Source organism: Tursiops truncatus, chromosome 18, assembly GCF_011762595.2.
Source record: "Tursiops truncatus isolate mTurTru1 chromosome 18, mTurTru1.mat.Y, whole genome shotgun sequence".
Taxonomy (NCBI): domain Eukaryota; kingdom Metazoa; phylum Chordata; class Mammalia; order Artiodactyla; family Delphinidae; genus Tursiops; species Tursiops truncatus.
In genome coordinates, this window is record NC_047051.1 from 20,924,495 (window position 1) to 20,946,575 (window position 22,081).

The 22,081-nt window shown below is 49.0% G+C and overlaps 1 protein-coding gene across 1 annotated transcript in view; it reads left to right on the forward strand.

Annotated features, from left to right (window-relative positions):
* SIAH3 (siah E3 ubiquitin protein ligase family member 3) overlaps window positions 1-18,703 on the forward strand; it is a 69,477-nt gene extending 50,774 nt beyond the window's left edge. Inside the window, exon 2 of the mRNA XM_019936441.2 lies at window positions 18,029-18,703. Coding sequence (XP_019792000.1) covers window positions 18,029-18,703 — 675 coding nt within the window. The remainder of the gene's footprint in view (window positions 1-18,028) is intronic.
* Window positions 18,704-22,081: the final 3,378 nt, after the last annotated feature.

A 22,081-nucleotide genomic window follows, 5' to 3' on the forward strand; every position in this document is an offset into this window, starting at 1 on the left:
ATACCCTGTAATGACCTTTATGGGAAAAGAATCTGAAAAAGAATGAATATTTGTATATGTATAACTGAATCTCTATGCTATACACCTGAAATTAATGCAACATTGTAAATCAACTATACTCCAATAAAATTAAAAAAAATAATAACACACACACAAAAAAAATTCCCCCAGAGCTATGTCTCCCCCCTGCCCCTCCTGTGAAGTGGGTCCGTGTTACCAGGTTCTGTCTGGGTACTGGGCACCCCATACGACTGACAAATCAAGCTGTTATCCTGCAGAATAGGGGAGCCAGATCACCTCTATTACGAAGGTGCCCTCAAAGTTTGTTAAAGAATCAGAAACTTGGGCTTCCCTGGTGGTGCAGTGGTTGGGAGTCCGCCTGCCGATGCGGGGAACGCGGGTTCGTGCCCCGGTCCGGGAGGATCCCACATGCCGCGGAGCGGCTGGGCCCGTGAGCCATGGCCGCTGAGCCTGCGCGTCCAGAGCCTGTGCTCCGCAACGGGAGAGGCCACAACAGTGAGAGGCCCGCGTACCCCAAAAAAAAAAAAAAAAAAAAAGAATCAGAGACTTAAGAGGAATGTCTGAGGTCCTTAAGGACCATCTATTTGATTCCAAAAGAGATGGCCCGGTAGGATCTAAGCGGGCGGGGAAGGGCGGGCCTAGCCCCTTGCTCAACTTCAAAGTGTGGTCTGTGACCCAGCAGGTTTGGCATCCAGGTAGGAGCGCAGAATCTCAGTCCCGGAGCACACCTGCTGAATCGCAGTCTGCGCTTTCACAAGACGCCCGGGTAATTCGCATGCACGCTGCAGTGTTTGAGGACGACGCGTCTAGCCCACTTTCCGCGGAACAGTGAAAGGAGAGTTTTGAGCCTTATGAAACTGCAAGGGATGATATAGGACAGGGGTCCCCAGCTCCTGGGCCGCGGACCGGTACCGGTCAGCAGGAGGTGAGCGCGGGCCAGCGAGCGCAGGTTCACCTGCCGCTCCCCATGGCTCGCGTTACCGCCTGAACTACCCCGCACACCCACCGTTGGTGGAAAAATTGTCTTCCACGAAATCGGTCCCTGGTGCCAAAAAGGTTGGGGGCCGCTGCTATAGGAGATTTATACAAGTGCAGGGCACGTGCCTTCCCTTCTACAACATCCCCTGAGAGCACTGGGAATGGCAGAGAAATAGGAAGCCATCCCAGCCTCCTGGGGTGACCCCAGAGGGGACCCGCGCTGCAGGCGCTGTTCAGGCTGTTGCCGTCCTAGCCTGCAGAGGGCCGAGCCAGAGCCTGGGGACCATCTCCTTCCCCTTGGGACAGCTGGAGAGTTTGGGACCCTTGTAGAAAGTGAGGACCCTCCAATGGGGGAAACGGGACCAAAACAGGACCAATGTTGAAAGGTAGCCACGGTGAATTCTGTAAAGAAACACACCTCTGGGGACAATTTCAATTGCCTTGAAGTATGTTGGGCTAAATTATCTTTGCGGACACTAATAAACATATTCCTTAGAGATGCACGGTGACTGTCATGACTCAAAGATGAATATTGGATGAACGAGTTATTAGGGACTGGCCAGACTGCTAACCTCCCAAGCCCAGGGGGCAGTAATTCTCCTTTCTGCCTTCCCATGTCTTCCCCCTTAAGCCTAACTAAGATTTGCGTTAAATATGTACGCAGCTACTGGGAGAGCTTCAGAGTCACCGGCCCCCACCTCACTTAAGGGGATTGACTTGGAGCCATCAGCAGGGGTGGGGAGAGCCTCCCTGCAGAGACAGGAGGAGACATTTACTCAGCCAGGCCTCAGCCCGCAGCCAGGGGTTAGTCTCCTCTAATCCTTGGTCCTGCTGTGGTATTAGTTTCAGTCCTTAGCCCCCAATCTGGTCTCAGGAAACAGTCTTCTGCCCCAAGGACCAAAGGGCTAGGCTTGCCAAACTCCAGGCACAGCTGTGAATACCTTCAATCCCTTCCTCTGGTTTCCAGTCTCCCTGGGAGTGTCAGCCAGACCCCACCTTTCAAGAGCGAGGAAATCTTAACTCTCCCTGGATACTCAGAGCCTGTCCCTGTTGTGACTCCCATCCCCATCCTCTGATCGCCCTAGTTATTAGCATCCCAGGCAACCAGATCACTAGAGGATCAAATGAACACATGGGAACATGAAAGAAAAGGTTTTCTGGGTTCTGCCTTAAGCCCCATACGATACGCCCATTTAACAGTGACCTGGAGACAACAGCCGTGCACACCCACTCTCCCACTCTCTTTCTTTTTTGTTTGTTGTTTGGTTTTTCTTCTTTCACGTATAGCGTGCAGTGAAGTACACAATCTCTAGTATATATCCCGACAGATTTTTACATATATATGCATCCAACTAACCACCATCTGGATCAAAAGTTAAAATATTTCCATCTCCCCCCCCAAGAGGTTCCCTCATGTCCCTTCCTAGTCAATATGCTCCCACACAAAGGTCCCACTGTTCAGACCTGTCACCGTAGGTCAGTCATGCATGGTTTTGAACTTCATACACATAGAATCATTAAGTATGTGCTCTTCTATGTCTAGCTTTTCTTAATCAACATGTTTTGGAAATATAGCCACATGTGTAGCAGTCTTGCATTGTCTTGTGATAGCTGGGTAGCATTCCATCGTGGGAATATACTACAGTGCACCCATTGAAAGGACGTTTAGGTGGTTTTTAGACTTCTGGCTACTATGAATTAATCCTTCTATAAATATCCATGTGTATGTTTTTTGATCACACAATGCTCACTTCTGTCAGGGGCTGAATGCGTAACCAAGATGCGTCTGAGATTGTACTCAATTTACAGGCTCACAAAGTGGCCTGCCCATTTCATGGATGCTGGCAGAAGACACAACACTCCTGGGTCAGAGGTGAAGGGCCACTTCTCACCCACAGCAAGAGCAGCAGGCAGAGTATCTGCATTTTTGCACCAGTTCTTTGAGACCCAATCCCTAAAGGGTAATTAATGCAGAAAGGGACAAGTGATGCCCACACACACAGTAGGGTGTATTACAAATGCTTGGGGAACCCACATTTTTTTATAATGGACAGTAAGCATGCCTGCCTTTAGTTCTGGAGGGAGATACAATATCTGTGTCCCAAGACTGGAAGCAAATCTGCCTTCTGCTAGGGAGACACTAGCTCTGTATCTCAAGGCTGTTCAGTATTACAAACAGCCTTGAAAACATAGTCTGGAACAAAGGACATTCAATGCCTTGCTTACAAGGTGTACAGAAATGCAAGAGCCCAACAGAGAATTGTTTCCCAACAGGTAAATGCCCAGGAGTGGAACTGCTGAGTCAAAGGGGCTGGCCTACATTTAGTTTTAGCAGATACTGCCAAAAAAGGGGTCCCAAAGTGATTGTACCAATTTATACTCCCATTAGCAGCGTCTGAGGTTTCAACTGCTCCACGTCCTTGCCAGCACCTGGTATTGTTGATCTGTTTCATTTAAGCCAAACAGCCGTACTGATCTGTTTCACTATGGCCATGCCTTTGTTTTTTCAGGAACTCTTCCACATGGCAGATGTTTAGATGCTATTTTTTTTTTTTTTTTTTTTTTTTTTTTGCGGTACGCGGGCCTCTCACTGTTGGGGCCTCTCCCGTTGCGGAGCACAGGCTCCGGACGCGCAGGCTCAGCGGCCATGGCTCACGGGCCCAGCCGCTCCGCGGCATGTGGGATCTTCCCGGACCGGGGCACGAACCTGCGTCCCCTGCATCGGCAGGCGGACTCTCAACCACTGCGCCACCAGGAAAGCCCCTAGATGTTATTTATAATGATGGTTCAGATCAACATGAATACTATTGCCTTTACCGAATTTTCATTTGTCAACTACATATTAACAGCCATATGCCAGGTGAGCAGTGGGCAGTGTAGATATGAGGCTCCGGGAAGCAGACACACAGGGCAAACTTCTCTCAGGAAACACATTTTAAAGACAGCAAGTAGGATGTGGTTCCTAAGCAGGGGGAGCTGGTTTTGGGGAAGCACTGCTGTTCAGGCCCGGCCACCATGACGGGCCCGAGGAGACAGGTTTGCTCAGTGGAGGAGAAAGGGGTGCAATGGTGGGAACACGGGAGGGCCAATGACCAGACCTGCTCATAGGATCACCTGAACTTTCTAGCGGGGCTGCACTGACCAAAATGCTAGTAGATGATGATAACAATGATGATGATGAAAATAACAGCAATCAGTTATTGAGTACGTCCTAAGTTCCAGGCACTAAGCTAGGCTCCTTACGTTATTAAATTACTCTGTACACTGCAGCCAGCATCCACTGGCCAGTGATGAGATGAAAAGATTTAGTAAAAGGCTTTCTGCTAGTGAAAACACTGGTCTTGGATGAGAGCTGTCAGGGAGGTTTTAAGAGAGATTTGGAAGGGCTCTGGTGTTTTTATGATTCCATCCAATTCAGTTTCGTGTCTAGAAATTATGTAGGGTGAATTTCCTTTGCTTACATCTCAATTAGCTAGCTATTCAATAACAATAATAACAATAGTGATGACGGTGATAATGATAATAGTAATAACATCTTCTTACTCTGGGCTAGGCATGATACAATGTACTTTGTATTTCATTCAGTCCTTACTTCAACCCTATGAGATATTACAACTCCCATTTTACAGAGGAAGAAACAAGTATGGAGAGGTTAATTAATGAGTCCATGGTCTCACAGCTTTTAGTAGCAAAGCCAGGATTCATACCCCAGTGGGTCTGACTTCAAAAATGTTTTCTTTCTACTCTGCAGCACTGTCTTTCCAACTACGCTTGGTCAAACGACACGCTTCTTACTTTAGGGACAGGCTTATAGGAAGGCCTAATTTGCTAAGGATGATTATTGAGAATTAAGCCTGCCGTTGGAAGATGGATTTGTGTGTGTGAAATGACCTGGTGCTCTGCTCTAGATCTGTGCAGCTCTGGTTTTAGTACATGGATACTAAGTTGACAATCATCCTGGGAAAGTCTGCTACCTCCACGTCTGGGGGCAGACACGGCGTTTCCTGACAGTGAGGCCGTCCTCGGGGAGGAAACCAGAATTCTGAGCAGAGGTCCTAAGCAGACAGAGAGGGACCCCCGGCTTCTTTCACAGCCTTGTCGTCTAGAAGATTTAGAGGAATACAGGTGTGTAGGCGTGAGTTTGTCAGCGCTGGGAGATTTGGAGACAGACTGGGAACCAGGATGAGACAGGCTTGAAAGTCCTAGAGGCCAGGCCTCATATTGACACAATAAGCTAGGCCTGATCGCAAGCACGGGCCCAGGGTCAAAGTCTGGTCAGAGTGAGGTCAGGTTTGTTTGTGCTGCATTTTACTTTGACCGCAAATAAGCAGGTCAAAGATACACCCAGGGTCAGGGACACACGAGTGAACACTGCTCTCCAGTGCCGCCCTAGTGCCCTACAGACACCAGAAGTTCATGGTCTCAGCAGCCACAGGCTATGAGAAATTTGCCAGGTCAGAGTTGGACAAAACTCTGATGGGGAGACCTGGGGGCAGGGGGTGGAGGAAGCGGGGAGTGGGGAGAGTCCCTGTCATATCAACATCCCAGTGACACGTGCACTTTACCCAGGTTCTCTAAGATGGAAAAGTTTAAGACCCAAAGGAATTTATCCATTCTTTCAAAACCAAAAAAACCTACTGAGCTCTTTGAGCTATCAGATAATGTTCTAGAGATACAACGGTGAACACAACCAAATTCCTAGTCCCAAGAAATATACATTGCAGTAGGGAAGACAGACGGTACACAAATAAATATATGACTATATATATATAGTCATATATATGACTACACTATATATACTATAATATAATGTTATAAGTATAGAACTGATAAATACTAGGAAGTGAAATAAAGCAGAGTAAGGGGATTGAGAGGGTTTCTTTAACAGATAAGTGAAGGACAGCCTCAGAGTAGAGGAGCAGAGACATGAATGAAGTGCGAGAGTGAGCCATGTGGGTAGCTGGTGGTGTTCCAAGTAAAGGGAATAGACAGTGCAAAGGCCCTGTGGCAAGTGTGTAGACAGAGTGTTCAAAGAACAGCAAGAGGCCAATGTGCTTAGAGCAGAGTAGCAAAGGGATGCAGGGGGGAAAAGATGAGGTAGAGAGTTAGCTGGGCGTCAGAGGATGTTGGTTCTTTTTCTTTTTTTTTAATTGAAGTATAGTTGACTTACAATGTTGTGCTTGTTTCAGGTGTATAGCAAAGTGATTCAGCAAAGTGATTCGGTTATACATATAAGAATATATATATATATTCGTTTTCAGATTCTTCTCCATTATAGGTTATTACAAGTATTGACTATAGTCCCCTGTGCTATAGGTCCTTACTGTTTATCTATTTTATATATAGTAGTGTGTATCTGTTAATCCCAAACTCTTAATTTATCACTCCTCTTCTCTTTCCCCTTTGGTAACAATAAGTTTGTTTTCTATGTCTGTGAATCTATTTCTGTTTTGAAAATAAGTCCATTTATATCACTCTTTTGGATTCCACATATATGTGATATGATATTGTTCTCTGACTTACTTCACTTAGTATGATAATCTCTAGGTCCATCTATGTTGCTGCAAATGGTATTATTTCATTCTTTTTTTATGACTGATATTCCATTGTGTATATATACCCAAGCTTCTTTATCCATTCACCTGTTGATAGCCATTTAGGCTGCTTCCTTGTCTCGGCTACTGTAGACAATGATGCTATGAACACTGGGGTACATATATCTTTTTGAATTAGAGTTTTCGTCTTTTCTGGATATATGCCCAGGAGTGGGATTGCTGGATCATATGGTAGCTCTATTTTCAGTTTTTTAAGAAACCTCTGTACTGTTCTCCATAGTGGCTACATCAATTTATATTCCCACTAACAGTGTAGGAGGCTGCCCTTTTCTCCACACCCTCTCCAGCATTTATTATTTGTAGACTTTTTGATGATGGCCATTCTGACCGGTGTAAGGTGATACTTCATTGTAGTTTTTTGTTGTTTTGTTGTTGTTTTTTGCGGTACGCGGGCCTCTCACCGTTGTGGCCTCTCCCGTTGTGGAGCACAGGCTCCGGACGCGCAGGCTCAGCAGCCATGGCTCACGGGCCCAGCCGCTCCGCGGCATGTGGGATCCTCCCGGACCGGGGCACGAACCTGTGTCCCCGGCATCGGCAGGCAGACTCCCAACCACTGCGCCACCAGGGAAGCCCTTCATTGTAGTTTTGATTTGCATTTCTGCAATAATTAGTGATGTTGAGCATCTTTTCATGTGCCTATTGGCCATCTGTATGTCTTTTAGAGTATGTTGGTTCTTGATGGCATGGATAGGGAGTTTGTGTTTCACTCTGATACTGATGGAAAACTATTAAAAGATTTTGTGAGAAAAGTTACAGTCTGTATGAGGCCAAGAACGGATGCAGGAAGACTTGTGTATTCATTTCTTAGGGTTGCCATACAAAACTACAAACTTGGTGGCTCAAAATAACAGAAATTTATTTTCACACACTTTTAGAGGCCAAAATGGTAAAAATCAAGTTGTCAGCAGGGCCCTGCTCCCTCTGAAGGCTCGAGGAGAGAATCCTTCCTTGCTCTGGTTCTGGTGGCTCCGGGCATTCTTTGGCTGTAGCAGCATTATTCCACCCTCCACCTCTATCTTCACATGGTCTTCTCGTCTGTGTCTGTGTCTTCTCCTCTTCTGTCTCTTCTAAGAACACTTGTCATTGGATTTGGGGCCTACCTGGATAATCCAGGGCGATCTCATCTTGAAATCCTTAATTTATCTAGATCTACAGAGACCGTTTTCTCAAATAAAGTCACATTCTCAATTCCAGGGGTTATCATGTGGACACCTTTTGGAGGCCACCTTTCAACCCACTACCTCTAGTCAGGAGGCTATCACAGTAGCCCAGAAAGGCGGTAAGGGTGACTTGCCTTAGAGTGGTGGCAGGCAGATGGTGAGAAGTGGTTGGATTGTATTAGGGTGACAGCTCAATGGAGAGGATTCACTCGTTCATCATCTCCACAAATATTTCTCGGGTTCCTACCATGTTCCAAGCACTGCCGGCACTGAGGATACAGCACGGAAGAAACAGATGCAACACTCAACCACCTGAGCTCACATCACGGTCCAGCAGCAAAACACGTGAGTGTGCTGTGTCATAAAGGAACATGCAGCAGACAGAGCAGCCCTAGTCAGTACAGAACATGGAAGGAGGAATACAACTTAGCCAGGCCAAAGGGTACCCCGGGGGTGGGAGATGGGGAGGGTTGACAGCCCTGGTGGAGAGAGCTGAATTTGTGGAGTTCCTGGTCACAATGTCTTTAAGGAACCAGACAAACAAGGGTGGCATGTGGCCTTGGGGCAGCCTGGCCATCAGAATGTCTCAGACCACCCAGGACATACCGCTGTCCACTCGTAGCCTGCCAACACATCTGCTTCTGAAGTTTGCGTTTGCATGTGTAACCATTTTAGCAACGCACCCCCTCCCTAACTTTATGGCCCCGGATCCTACCATAGCGGCACCAGGTACACGAGCAAAATTGTTGCCCACAACCCGAGGTCATCCAGATCAGGTGAGACTGCTCCCAGCACGCTACGTACACCACCCTTGAGTCACCCCCAGGGTCCTCAAGTAATCCTACCCAGATCCCTGCAGCTAATGGGTCTTCAGCTAACCAAATCCTAACCTTTAAATTGCTCACACAGACCCTGGGTTTCACTTGCCAGCTGCAGACATAAAAGTCTGACTACTCAAGAAGTTGCTTTTCAGGAAAGGTCTTTCATCGGCGAGATTCACAAAACTCATTAGCATCTCAAAACCTCGCAGATAAAAGGCAGAGTCAAAGAATAAATGGAAATGAGCAGGATTCCTCTGCTGTGTGGTTTGACTACAGGCCCGCCCCTAATGTTTGCGGGGCTCTAGGCAAAAGTGAAGGCGGAAGCCCACACACTGCATGTCTAAACACTTAAAAGATCAAGGTAAGAGACACTTAAAATATGGCGTACCCTCCTACTTTAATAATTAACCCTTCATAACGATCTGGATGGCCACAGCCCCCGTCCGCAACCCGTCTCACTTTCTTCCTAATGAGGCTTCATGCTGCACTGAAATGAGTCCCAGGCAAAGGCAAGTGGACACCCTAGCCCACACATCCAAGCCCCAAATAGTCCCCCATGGGCCACACCTCATGTCTAACGGTCCGCCTTCGGGATAATGGATCCCAGAAATAGCACAGGCTCCCAGAGGCTGACTCAGAGCCACTGGGTAGGGAATTCCAGATCCCAGTTATCTGGAGTATGGTCTGGAAGGGCCAGTTCAGGGCACTGGGTGGGCACAACCCATTAGTCCCCCCACCTTATGGGGAAGGGGAAAACTGGGGGAGGGCCCATAATCTTTGGTTGGATTGAAGTTACTTCCTGCTGATTGTTAACAGAAACTGGAAGTATGGGGGCATCCAACCTTTAGTTAGGTCACTGGTCCTGCCGGAGTGCCAGAGGGGAAAGCGGGTCTAGACCAATCGAAGAGGGTTAGATTAAGACAATCCAAGACAGTCTGCTGGACAGTCTGCTGTTTGTCCTTCCCAAACAAACTGTAAGAAACAATCTGCTATTGATAAAGGGGATGCCTAGGGCTCCGAATAATCTCTATACAAAGTAAAAGCAAAGAAAGTCCCTCGCTGGCATGAGAAGTTCCTCCTTCGAGGCTGTTATTTGACTCTCCATGATGGCAGCTGGGTACATTTCAGTGTCCTGCCCCTGGTCAGGTCCCACTGTCCCATCACTGTCAGGTTCTGGGTGAGGAGCCACCAGGAGACCTACCTGAGAAGCCAACAGCTATGGCCTCCCGTGCACGTGCGCACACATACACGTACACACACCACGCCACACGTATGTCTACAGGAAGGAAGGGTAGAGAACAGAGCCCCTGACTGAAGACGAGCAGCCTTTCCATGGATATAGTGCAGGACACGGTTCCATTTATGAATCGTTCATTCATTCATTCAAGCAACAAATACTCAGGGAGATTCTAGTAGATGCCAGACACTGCACGGTGCTGGCATTGCCCATCACGGGGCTAAGCACTGAGCAAACTAAACCCTGTCCCTGCGCTCTGACTTCCAACCTAGCTAAGAAGAGAAAGCCACGCACTAGTGATTTTCAAAACGAGTTGAAATTAAAAAATGAATTGTACGGACAGATCTTGACCACTGCTTGACTTCTCAGGTCAGGGAGGGAGGCAGCATCCCCATCTCACAGGGGCTGATGGTCTCAAAGTGACAATACCAGTTGGGACCATGATGGAGGCATGCTGGGCAGTCATGGGCCAGGATCTAGGAACTAAAGAAAGGCCTGGGGTGCTTGAGGACTGAGTCATATTTTTTGTTTTCACAATGTCGTCCACACATTTCTTCCCAGCCTCTCACAGAGCCAGGGTCTGAATTTATAAGACGACCAGCTGAGTCACGAGCCTTTTGAGACCATAGGACCGGTGCCGGTGTAGACATCTGTATGAACCCCTTTCATTGTTTTTCACCCATGGACCTTGGGTTCTAAAAATTTGATCCACCCACATTTTTATCTTCCTCTTTTCACAGTAATAACTCATTTTCCTCTTTTTTATTTCTGGCATATAACGCTCAGGACTCAAGGCTTCTGTGTGTTTGCTAACAAGTGTCTCCTTGCTCAATTTACATAATTTTAATTGCCAGTGAGGAAAGTTTGTATGCAGTGATCTACCAGGAGCAAGATTCTGATACTCTTAGAGATGGTACCAGACCACGGTAAGTCCTTGACTCAGTGGCCAGAGGCAGGAATAGTCAGGGAACAAGCTCCCGGGCTCGTCCCTAAAGTGTGGAATTCCTCTGAAGTGTTTTAAACAATCTTCGTAGCTTGAAAACCAGGAATTTCATCAAGGAGAGTCCATTTCTAGCATCTACTATGCTGAGTAACAAACTCCTAATTTCACCAATGGAAACCTCTGTGGAAATGGTAATTAGCAGCATCTGGTGTGGATCAGAAATACGGGAACTAATTGAAGTAACTGTAGTCGTTATCTCTGGAGTCTGGTCTTTCGGATAAAATGTTAGGTGATCACCTTGAAGTGAGAATTCCTGATTAGGGAATTGACAGCCCCTGGAGTGTAGGTTAAAAATGTACACATTCCTATCACATTCTCTCTATGAAAGCCTTTTAAAGAAAATTACAGACATTATCATGCTGCCCACACGAAGCTCTCATTCATTCTGTGTTCTAAGTATAACCGTCTGGGGGGAAAGGAGCATGAGACACATTTTCTAAGGAAGACAGTCTATCCCAGGCAATAAAAGCCCCTTTGTTGTTTTCTATCTCCGTGTAACTTATTTCTCAACTGTTTGGTGGAAGCTTTCCAGAGTCCTCCTGGGTTTCATATGCACGTGCACAGTCATGCTAGGTTTTGCGGAAGAGGGGTGGAGAGGTGGGTGTCCCAGGAAAATGGAATGTGGAACACTAAACCTTCAGCCTTGACCGTCCTTCTGAGAAACGGAGGGGATTTTTAAAGACTACAGAGTGGGACCTGGAGCAGGTACAGATACTCACCCTTCTCTGCAGACCCGATTCCCAACTAGGTTCCAGCCAGCCTCCCTTCTTTTTTTTTTTTAGCATCTTTATTGGAGTATAATTGCTTTACAATGGTGTGTTAGTTTCTGCTGTATAGTTAAAGTGGTTCAGCTATATGTATACATATATCCCCATATCTCCTCCCTCTTGCGTCTCCCTCCCACCCTCCCTATCCCACCCCTCTAGGTGGTCACAAAGCACGGAGCTGATCTCCCTGTGCTATGCGGCTGCTTCCCACTAGCTATCAATTTTACATTTGGTAGGGTATATATGTCAGTGCCACTCTCTCACTTCGTCCCAGCTTACCCTTCCCCCTCCCCATGGCCTCAAGTCCATTCTCTCGTAGGTCTGTGTCTTTATTCCTGTCCTGCCCCTAGGTTCTTCAAAAACCTTTTTTTTTTTAGATTCCATATATATGTGTTGGCATATGGTATTTGTTTTTCTCTTTCTGACTTACTTCACTCTGTATGACAGTCTCTAGGTCTATCCACCTCACTACAAATAACTCAATTTCATTTCTTTTTATGGCTGAGTAATATTGCATTGTATATATGTGCCACATCTTCTTTAGCCATTCATCTGTTGATGGACACTTAGGTTGCTTCCATGTCCTGGCTATTGTAAATAGAGCTGCAATGAACATTGTGGTACATGACTCTTTTTGAATTATGGTTTTCTCAGGGTATATGCCCAGTAGTGGGATTGCTGGGTCGTATCAGCCTCCCTTCTTTGCAGACCTGATTCCCAACTAAGTTCCATCCTTGACTTTATCCCAATGTTCTGATACCTGCCCTGAAATGTTACTCCTCCCCGCTCTTCTCTCCTGTGTGTGAGATACATCGATAGCATCGCTGCCTTTCCCCTTCCCCCCTGTACTGAAAGCTTCACTTCATTAATTCTCACAAATAAGGGCATGAGCAAACTCAAAGCACATGCCTGTCGTCATTTTTTTAGAGCATTTATTCTTTTTGATGTGGACCATGTTTAAAGTCTTCATTGAATTTGTTACAGTACTGCTTCTATTTTATGTTTTGGTTTTTTGGCTGCAAGGCATGTGGGATCTTAGCTCCCCGACCAGGGGTCGAACCCACACCCCCTGCATTGGAAGGAGAAGTCTTAACCACTGGACCACCAGGGAAGTCCCGCACATGCCTGTCATTTGAAATTGGGTGCAAAACATCTGCCTTCAGCTGAAATGCATTAATTAGCATGGCTCGGTTCCTGGAATCAAGTGGAAGGAGAGAGCAGTTCTCCAAATGAGCTCACTGACCAGAGGGAACAGATGCTGGAGAAAGGGTCACGTGGTTTTCCAGGGGCAGGTTTCCTCTTTGGGTGCCAGGATATGTAGGGATAGCCATTACCAACCATGGGAGTGTGGCTGATGAAATTAAGGAAGGCATTTTTAAATTCAATTACACCCTCAGTGGAAATGCTCTCACTAATGCTTGGGGAGAGAATTATACCCAGTCCATAAAGCCTAACATTTCTAAACCCAATTTTGCGAATTATTCTAAAGGTTGATTCAAGGTCTCTCTTCCAAATGGGAAGTTAAATATGGCCAATGGAAGGAAGACATCCGCAGACTGACTGAGGGGTTTATCAGCCTGTAAGAGTTTTAATTAATGTAATCACTAATGTTGCATTAACAGTTTAGTGAAGGAAAGTAATTACTCACACATCCGCTGTATCAGATGGGAAGATTAGAATTCATTTTCCAAAACGATTAGCATTTTGCCAATTAAAAGAATCCCTTCTCCCTGCCAGCAGCCCTGTGACCTCGCTCAGCCGAAGATCATTTAAATGAAACATATTTTGCATCAGAAGATAGAGCAGGAGAAATGGAGAATTAAGGCTGTGTTTATTCCTAGCGCCTTCTCAGGGCACAGCAAGCGCAGGGGTCTCCGTGGTTGACAATGTCTCGCTTTATTTGCATAGTCAGTCACTTTGGATTATACCACTGGCTGCTCTGTTACCCTGCAGCAATTAAACAACGGAAAGGCCAGTGGAAGACGAGGCCAAAAGGAAGCAAGGGGAGAGTCTGGGTGGAATGGCCAAGCCTAGGGTCCAGTGGTTGGACAAGTGCCAGGACTCACTGTTGCCCCATCCTGAGTGACAGCTGGAACCGGCTCTGTTGGTGTGCTTGGGCCATCATGCTGCCCACAGGGGCTCCCTAAAGTGTGAAGCTGTGTCCCTTGAGCCCTCCTACGGATGGCCCCTGAGTGTTGGGTGTCATCTCTGTGCCAAGACTTTGGCAATACGGTCCGACAGCTCTCCAGCCTCCCTCCTCACCATCTCTGGCAGATCCTCTAGTGACAGCCACTTGGAACTTTTCATTTCTTAAAAATCCCATAGTTGGGGCTTCCCTGGTAGCACAGTGGTTGAGAGTCCGCCTGCCAATGCAGGGGACACGGGTTCGTGCCCCGGTCCGGGAAGATCCCACATGCCGCGGAGCGGCTGGGCCCGTGAGCCATGGCCGCTGAGCCTGCGCATCCGGAGCCTGTGCTCCGCAACGGGAGAGGCCGCAACGGTGAGAGGCCCGTGTACTGCAAAAACAAAAAAAAAGAAAGAAAAGAATCCCATGGTCTTTCAGATCCAGCTCCTTGGAACCTGTTATTCACCCCATCAGCAAACCTTTTGCCTACTTTGTTAGAGCATCACCCTTCCTGCTTCGCCCAGGGTAAATGGCACTGGGCACTGACTAGAATAGCTACGGCCCCCACTTTGCACACTCAGAGCCCCTCCAGTCCTGCACTTTTGCATTGTGTTATATTATACGAATCACGGTGAGCTACTGAGACAGGAACTGGGATCGTACTCTGCTCAGTATTCTCAGCCTGTGCTGAGGCGGTGCACGTGTCAGCTGCTGTATCCATTCTTGTCGAACGGCTTAATGATCGTGGGCATATATTAGCCCTCCCTGCCTCCCCCCGTCAGCCTCATCGAAGGTCAGCCTAGGAGGCCCAGACTGGTCGGATCAGCTAACATCACAAAGGAGGGAACTGAGACATTTGCATACAGGTGGGCATTCCCTGTTCACATGTGCTCCTCACTGGTGAAGCGCTGTTTCCAACGGGGGCTGACCCTCACTGAGTGCACCGCCTGGGCTTCCTTCTGCTATGTCTCTGACTGCGTTTAGCCAATGGGAGGCATGGCGGGAGACTGGAGTCGGGGAAGAACGGGAGGTTGAGGTGTTTCTTCCTCATGCCCTCCTTACTTTGGTTTCACATCTCTGATACTAGCTGCACAGAACAGGATGGAGAAGACGGAAGATGCATCTGCAGAAGGGCAGAGAATAGCCCAGAGGCCATTTCTGAGATGGGAATTTCAGGATATTCCATCATCATGCATTGGCATGGGACAGGAGGCCCCAGTCAAGTGCTATGTTGGGGTCTCCAGACCCTTCCGGTGGCCTGTGTTCAGCCCAGAGTGCTGCCCAGGTGCGAGGGTCAGCTGACCAGTACCAAGGCAGGCAGCCATGGACCGAGGGGGAAGGCCACCGAAACGCTTCATCCCAAACCGTGTCCAAATGGAAATACCTTACTGATGTAATACTTGATGTGGTTATTAAAGCTGTTTGACAGGCACCGTTTCATTTGATCCCCTGACAACCCTATGAAATAAATATTTTGCTGATGGGGCAACTGACTTAATCAAGGCTGCTGGACAAGTAAACGGTGGAACAGACCAAAGTTGGCCAACATCCAGCTGGTGATCTTCCCAGGCTATGATCCATACCACCTTTAACTGATCTGGGCTCCATTCCCATCTGCACCCCTTATAAGCTGTGTGACCCTGGGCAAGTGACTCAACCTCTCTGTGTCCGTTCCTTCATCTAGAAGACACACATAACATGTTTCTCTCGTGACTGCTGTGACCTAAATGAGGGTGGGGGGCTTCTCAGAGGCTGGGAGAGGGGACAGCATTTGAGGCTTTCCATGAGAAGCCAACACCAGGTCCTCTTGAGCGAAACAGAAGAGGCTGATCTTCTGCTGGGCCTGTTGGGAGGACCTGGGAGGAGTCCTTGCATCTGGCTGGTGGAGTGTATGAGCCTGGGCTACTTGTACAATCCCAAGGGATCCTAGGAATTGGCCCCCCTCCTTCACCGGTTGACTAAATGATAATCAGCCACCAGCAGGCAGGTAGGAACTAAGCCAGATTTAACTTTTTTTAAAAGTAAGAAAATTGATCTTTTCTGTGAGAAATTAAATAACGACACAAAAAATATCTACTTTCCACAGTGCCTAACACTTAGTAGACGCTACCTACTAGTTAATTCCCTTCCCCGTATTTAACACTAAAGGCTGAGTCAGTCTCATCACTAGCAGGATTCTGCAACACAGCCTTTCCATCAAGGGGAAGACACTGTCCCCCTTGGGACAGGTGGCTTGGCGGGTGTGCAGGATGGGTGATGACAGGCTGCCCAGTAGCTGCCGCGCAGGAGCTACTGGAAGGGCCCTGTAGCTCACCCTCCAGGTCAGCTGGGCTCCCGGCGGAGGAGAGAGCGGGGGCGGACAACTCCAGAACAGAGCTAGTCGGGCCCCCAGTGCGTGTGTATGTGTCCCTGGGTGCTCTAAAGAAAGGGAAGCTCGCCAGGCCTCCACTCTCAGCCACTCTCTGAGCCCGAGGAGATGGCCCTAACAGCGATGAGTGTGAAAGACAGACCATCACCCATCACCCTGGTCCTCTACATGCTGGCAAGGAACTGAAGCGAGGCAAGTGCCCAAAGGCACCCGAAGTCCAGAGGGGCTTGGAGAGCGAACCCGAGGGCAGCCCAGAGAAGGCTGCCACTGCAGACCGGCCACCTCCCCTGCACAGCCCAGATCCCACAGACTAATTAAAGAAAAAAACCCTCAAAGAATGGGGGAGGGAGCTGGAGGTGGGATTATCGAGGGGAGGGCAGTTGCTGTGTTCAGAGTCATGAGGCGTGAAAATGAATCCCATCTTTCACTTCCCAGCTTTGTAACCTTGGGCACGTGACTACTGAAGCCTGTTTCTTCAACTGAAAAACAGGAATCACAGTCCTTGCGCCAGGGAGGAGCCTTTTCCAAACCGTAACTAATTAGATACGCACTAATGTCTGTACCACCTACACCGAGAAACGCAGTGTTGATTTTGCTCACAGCTGTATATCTAGGGTCCGGTCGTGGCAGGTGCTCAGTAAATGCTTACTGATCCCTGATCAGAAAGTGTTGTCACAGCTCCTGATGTTTTGAGGGCATTGGTGGGCACGTTGTCGTGAAGAACAAAAGGTCGAGAGAGTCTCAGGGTGGAAGCTGCCTAGTGGCGAGTCCCTGGCAAGTTGCTCTGGAACAGTGAGCCTAACGCAGGACAGAAGTGTGCCTGGTGGGCCAAAGTCCCAGGAGTCATAGCTCAGGCTCCCTCCCTGGGGACTGTGGTCCAGCTGCACACAAACAGCTCGGGGATCCATGGTTGCCTTACTACCCAGAAGGGCACCGCAGATAGCACAACCCCTGGCAGCACTGGAAGGACAAATAGGTATTTACCAAAATTTTGTTCTAAAAATAATAGTAATGATAAAATAGAGGGGAAAAAATCCATTGACTTCCAGTCCCTTCACAAAAATATCAACAGTATCAAAAAAGCACAAAAAAAATTGATTTCTTTGTTCTTTATGACTAATGACCATCAATGCAAGTTATTTGAAGGGTAAAACTGCCTGAGTATCTAATTGAAGAATCAGAAAGGCAGAAAGATTGCATTTTCTTGGATGAGTTTTCAGAATCTCAACCACCCAAGGCATCCACCGTGTCCCTCATTGTTTTAAAGTTTTGTTTTCTTTTTTCTTTTTTTTTTTTTTTTTGCAGTATGCGGGGCCTCTCACTGTTGTGGCCTCTCCCGTTGCGGAGCACAGGCTCCGGACGCACAAGCTCAGCGGCTATGGGTCACAGGCCCAGCCGCTCCGCAGCATGTGGGATCTTCCCGGACCGGGGCACGAACCCGCGTCCCCTGCATCGGCAGGCGGACTCTCAACCACTGCGCCACCAGGAAAGCCCTGTTTTCTTTTTTAAATATACTAATACGTTTGGAAAATCTCTTCTTGCAGGAGGAATCTCTTGAAGAAGCTTCTATTTCCGATTGGGTAAATTTACATTCTATACTGAAATGAAATGACTTGGAGAAGACTTCAGCATCTAAATCTGGCAAAACATTCAAAACAATGAATTCTGTCTCATTAAAATATTTGTCAAAGCAGGTAATAACAAGTGTTGGCAAGGACGTGGAGAAATTGGAACTCTCTTAGATGCCTGATGGGGATGTAGAACGGAGCTGCCATTTTGGAAAACAGTCTGGCAGGTCTCATTTTTTTAAGAAATAGAGCTTTCTCTACCGGTAAGGGAGAGTCTGCTTTCCACATTCTGAACACCGGGGGAGTCTCAGCCAGGCTGAGAGACTGATCTCACCGCCACTAACGTTCTTCTCTTTCGCCTACAGTATGTGTCCGGCCGATGCGCCGTCACCCAGAGCGCCCCGGAGCCCGGCAGCTTCCCCCCTCACCTCCTCCCCCCACTCCTCCGCCACCACGCCCGCCAGCCCCACCTCCGCCACCACGCCCGCCCTCACCACCACCCCCCGCACCAGGAGGCGGGGCTACACGCTGCCCAGGTGACGCCCTGCACCTGCCCCTTGTTCTCCTGCCAGTGGGAAGGCCACCTGGAGGTGGTGGTGCCCCACCTGCGGCAGATGCACAGGGTGGACATCCTCCAGGGAGCCGAGATCGTCTTCCTGGCCACGGACATGCACCTCCCGGCACCGGCCGACTGGATCATCGTGCACTCCTGCCTCGGCCACCACTTTCTGCTGGTGCTTAGAAAACGGGAGAGGCATGCAGGGCACCCCCAGTTCTTCGCCACCATGATGCTCATCGGGACCCCCACCCAGGCCGACTGCTTCACCTACCGCCTGGAGCTCAACAGAAACCACCGGCGTCTCAAGTGGGAGGCCACCCCCAGGTCTGTGCTGGAGTGCGTGGACTCGGTGATCACTGACGGGGACTGCCTCGTCCTCAACACCTCGCTGGCCCAGCTCTTCTCCGACAACGGCAGCCTTGCCATCGGGATTGCCATCACTGCGGCGACGGAGGTCTGCTCCTCGGAAGCTGAGATGTGAAGCAGAGGCCCCGGACGGTCACGTGCAGTCCCCGCTTCCCCGAGGAACTCTGCCTGGGCCCTTGGATCTCAGAAGGCCAGGACTCCAGGCTCCTTTCTATCCTTCTCCCTCCTTCTCTCCTTCCTTCCTTTCTTTTTTTGTCTCAGGTACTTTGTGGTATTTGGTATTCGTCTGCCATGGGCATTATATTACGTAAACATCTTGTGATTCAAGATCTGGGTGTGAGGTTTGTCCTGATTTGTTGGTATAGTTTTATAGAACACTTTTAATCGGATTCAGTCAGAATGGTGATTTCTCGCCACCGTCTCCTTGCAATTCCCTTCTCCGCTGCTTCTAAATTGAGCAAAAGTCACCAAGGTCACAAAGCAGACTCTTGGGGTTGAAAGGAGACAGTGTCCAAATCATTTCTTCCTTCTCTTTTTAATCTATTTCAGAGTGAGCTAACTCTGAAATGCGTGCCGACAGCAGATTAGGGAACGGGACCTGGCCAGCTCGGAGGTATGTATTTCAGACCAACCAGACGCAAGTCTGCCACCTTCCCAGGAACCTCAGGGGCCACGCTGCCTGGACACAAGGAGATGGCGTCTCCTCCGAAGGCCAGGGCGCCGGACTGCAGGCGTCACCACGCCATGTGTCCTCTGGCTTGATCCCGGGGCTGGGGGGAACGGGCAGAGGTTGAACCCTCTTTTGCCAGGCTGTTATGAGCTTGCTGTCAGCCCGGGCCATCTTTTCCTGCTCCGAAATCAAAGGCCTCAAGGGTTTGGTGCTTTCTTGAAAATCTCTTTGCCGTCTGTTGAGCAATTCATAGAAAAGGATGGGCAAGATGCAGGGGAAGAGAAGCAGTGGAAAAAGCGAAGGATAAAATGAATCTCCCACCTCTGGGAGGGCGTTCTCTCCTGAGAGAGCTTTATTATCAAGTTATAAAATCCACCAATCCTTTCCCTGGGGTGGAGCACGTTTGTATCAGGCAAAGAGCCCTCTGTGCCCTTGACAGTTCATAAGCAGAACCACGATTCGGCATCAAACACAAGGAACTTGAAGGGTGCGACCAGGTCCTCTGACCTGAAGGGCTGTCCCCATCACTCAGACAGCTGAGAGGGTCCTCTTTCCTTCCCTTACTTCTAAAACGCTCCGAGGGCCCCGTTCAGCACACACACGCTATCACTGGTCAGTATGCGTCCAGCGCCCCGTTGCAGTATGAATGGAGAGGCCACGAAAATCCATACTGCCTCCAGGTAGATGGCCTTCTCTCATTCGGCTGTCAGAACACTTTGCCAACCTCTTCTTGTGGAAGTCTCTCGTGTTTTTGAAGAAAGTAAGCATGTTCAGTGGAAGCTTCTGATGGAAGCTGAATACCTGTAAGCCTTCCCAGTAGGCCCTCTTCCCCCTCCTTTTGGTCATTTTTGTTCTCCCCTCGGCCAATCCCTGGTTGCAGCAGCTACACGGGGCCCCCAAACCCCACACGACGCTCACCAGTGGACCCTTCACCAAGCAGACGTTGCTCTCGGCCCCGTTCCCTCCCCTGGCCATCTCGGCTGGGTCCTGGCAGGCCTCCCAGTGAGGATTTAGTTTCGGGCAGCTTTTGCCCTGAATGGCCATCAGCAATCTTTTCTCTGCCAAAAATAATTGATCCAGAAACACAACACCCTTCCCCCCAACAACTGGGTAATCCTGCAGCCACCTGTGCTGCCAACCTGCGGCTCCAGCTCTGCAAGGGCAGGGTCGGTCGATAGAGGAGCTCGGAACGCAGCCCCCTCTAGTTATACAGTAACCACTGGGGCCTGGGATCTGAGGTTTTGTTCTCTAAGAGCCCTAAGGAGACCAATAAACATCGTGTCACTGATTGAGGCAAACGCCAGGGGCGCAGTCCCAAGGAAAGAGTTGTAAGCTCCTTTCTCTTAGTGCTGTCAGAACGTCCCACAGGGCACCAGCATCCCCCACCCAGAACCGCACCGCCGGCCTGGGAACAAGCTGAGGCTGGCTGGTCCATGTGAGGAGAGACTGGCTCCTTACTTTACCCCCAGGCCCTTCCCCAGAACCTAAGACCTCCTTGGCTATAAGTCTGATGCCTCCAGAGGCTGCATTCCTTCCATGGTTCCTGATTCTCCACCACTTGGAAAACATTTGTGTAGCGTCACAGGTGCCCCAGATAAACAAACAAACCAAACCTCGTTAAGAGTATAATTACCATCCACGGGGCCTTAGGGCTCGTGCCAACGCCACCTCTGCCTTCCTGTGGCGCCAAGTGAGGAGAGCCTGACCGAGAATAACTTCAGGCTATTAGTAGTGCACACAGGGCTGTATTATGAATAAGTGATCCCAGGTCGGAAGGGATATGTTTGGTTCCTAGAAACCTTTAGATTACAGGGTAGAGGTGTGTTATTTTCATCCATCTGTGGTGCTCCCAAGAAGCCCTTCCTCTCTATAGCCATGTGTGAAGAATTGAAGGAAAAGGAGCAACGTGGAAACAAGGCACAGGGATTAGAAAATGGCACCAGCAAAGTGTGCTGTGTTGAGCTTCACAGTCACAAAGGGTTCCCTCATTTGAGACTCAGGAGAATCCTCGTCAGCGTCCTCCGTATACGAAAAACACAGAAGTTCAGAGACACGAAACGACCTTCCCAAAGTCACACACCAAGTGTGCTGGGACCACAGCTTGAACCTGGCCCACCGACTGCAAACTTGGTGTTCTGGCCAGAGGAAGACGAACACAGAGTAGTCAGCACGTTCCCACCGCGTCAGTGGACTGGGGTCCCGAGGGTCCACTGGGTCTTGGTTCGGGAAGCAGGGAGAGTCTGAAGTAGCTTTGCTTTGAGAGGCATCTCAGCTCGAAGAACTGGTCAACCTGGAAGCAGGGGGAGGGGTGGGGGGCAGGGGAACCAAGGAGTGGGGTCTTCAGTGGCCTCAGGCCCCTTCCTGTATCACATCGCCCGCTGCAGGTTCCTCCTTTTTAGGTTCCCAGGAGTCCGCTCAACACAGAGTCCTGGGATCTGACTGCCTCATGCCCACCCAGATGCCGACTTGATACCCACCCTCTGAGGAGTACAGTCAGCCCTCTCTGTCTGCAGGGGGTTGGGTCCTCGATACGCCCCACACCCCCACCCCTGGATAGCAAAATCCACGGATGCTCGAGTTCCTTATACAAAATGCCATAGTACAATCGAAACCCACAGATGCACAGGGCCAACTGCATTTGCATTTAAAAAGTAGGCCTAGGGATATATGTGAAAAGAATCTTAAAAAAGAGTGGATATATGTATATGTATACCAGATTCACTCTGCTGAACACCTACACAACATTGTAAATCAACTATACCCCAATACAAATTACAATTAAAAAAAAAAAGTAGGCCTCGGGAGACGGCAGCCCTTAACAGC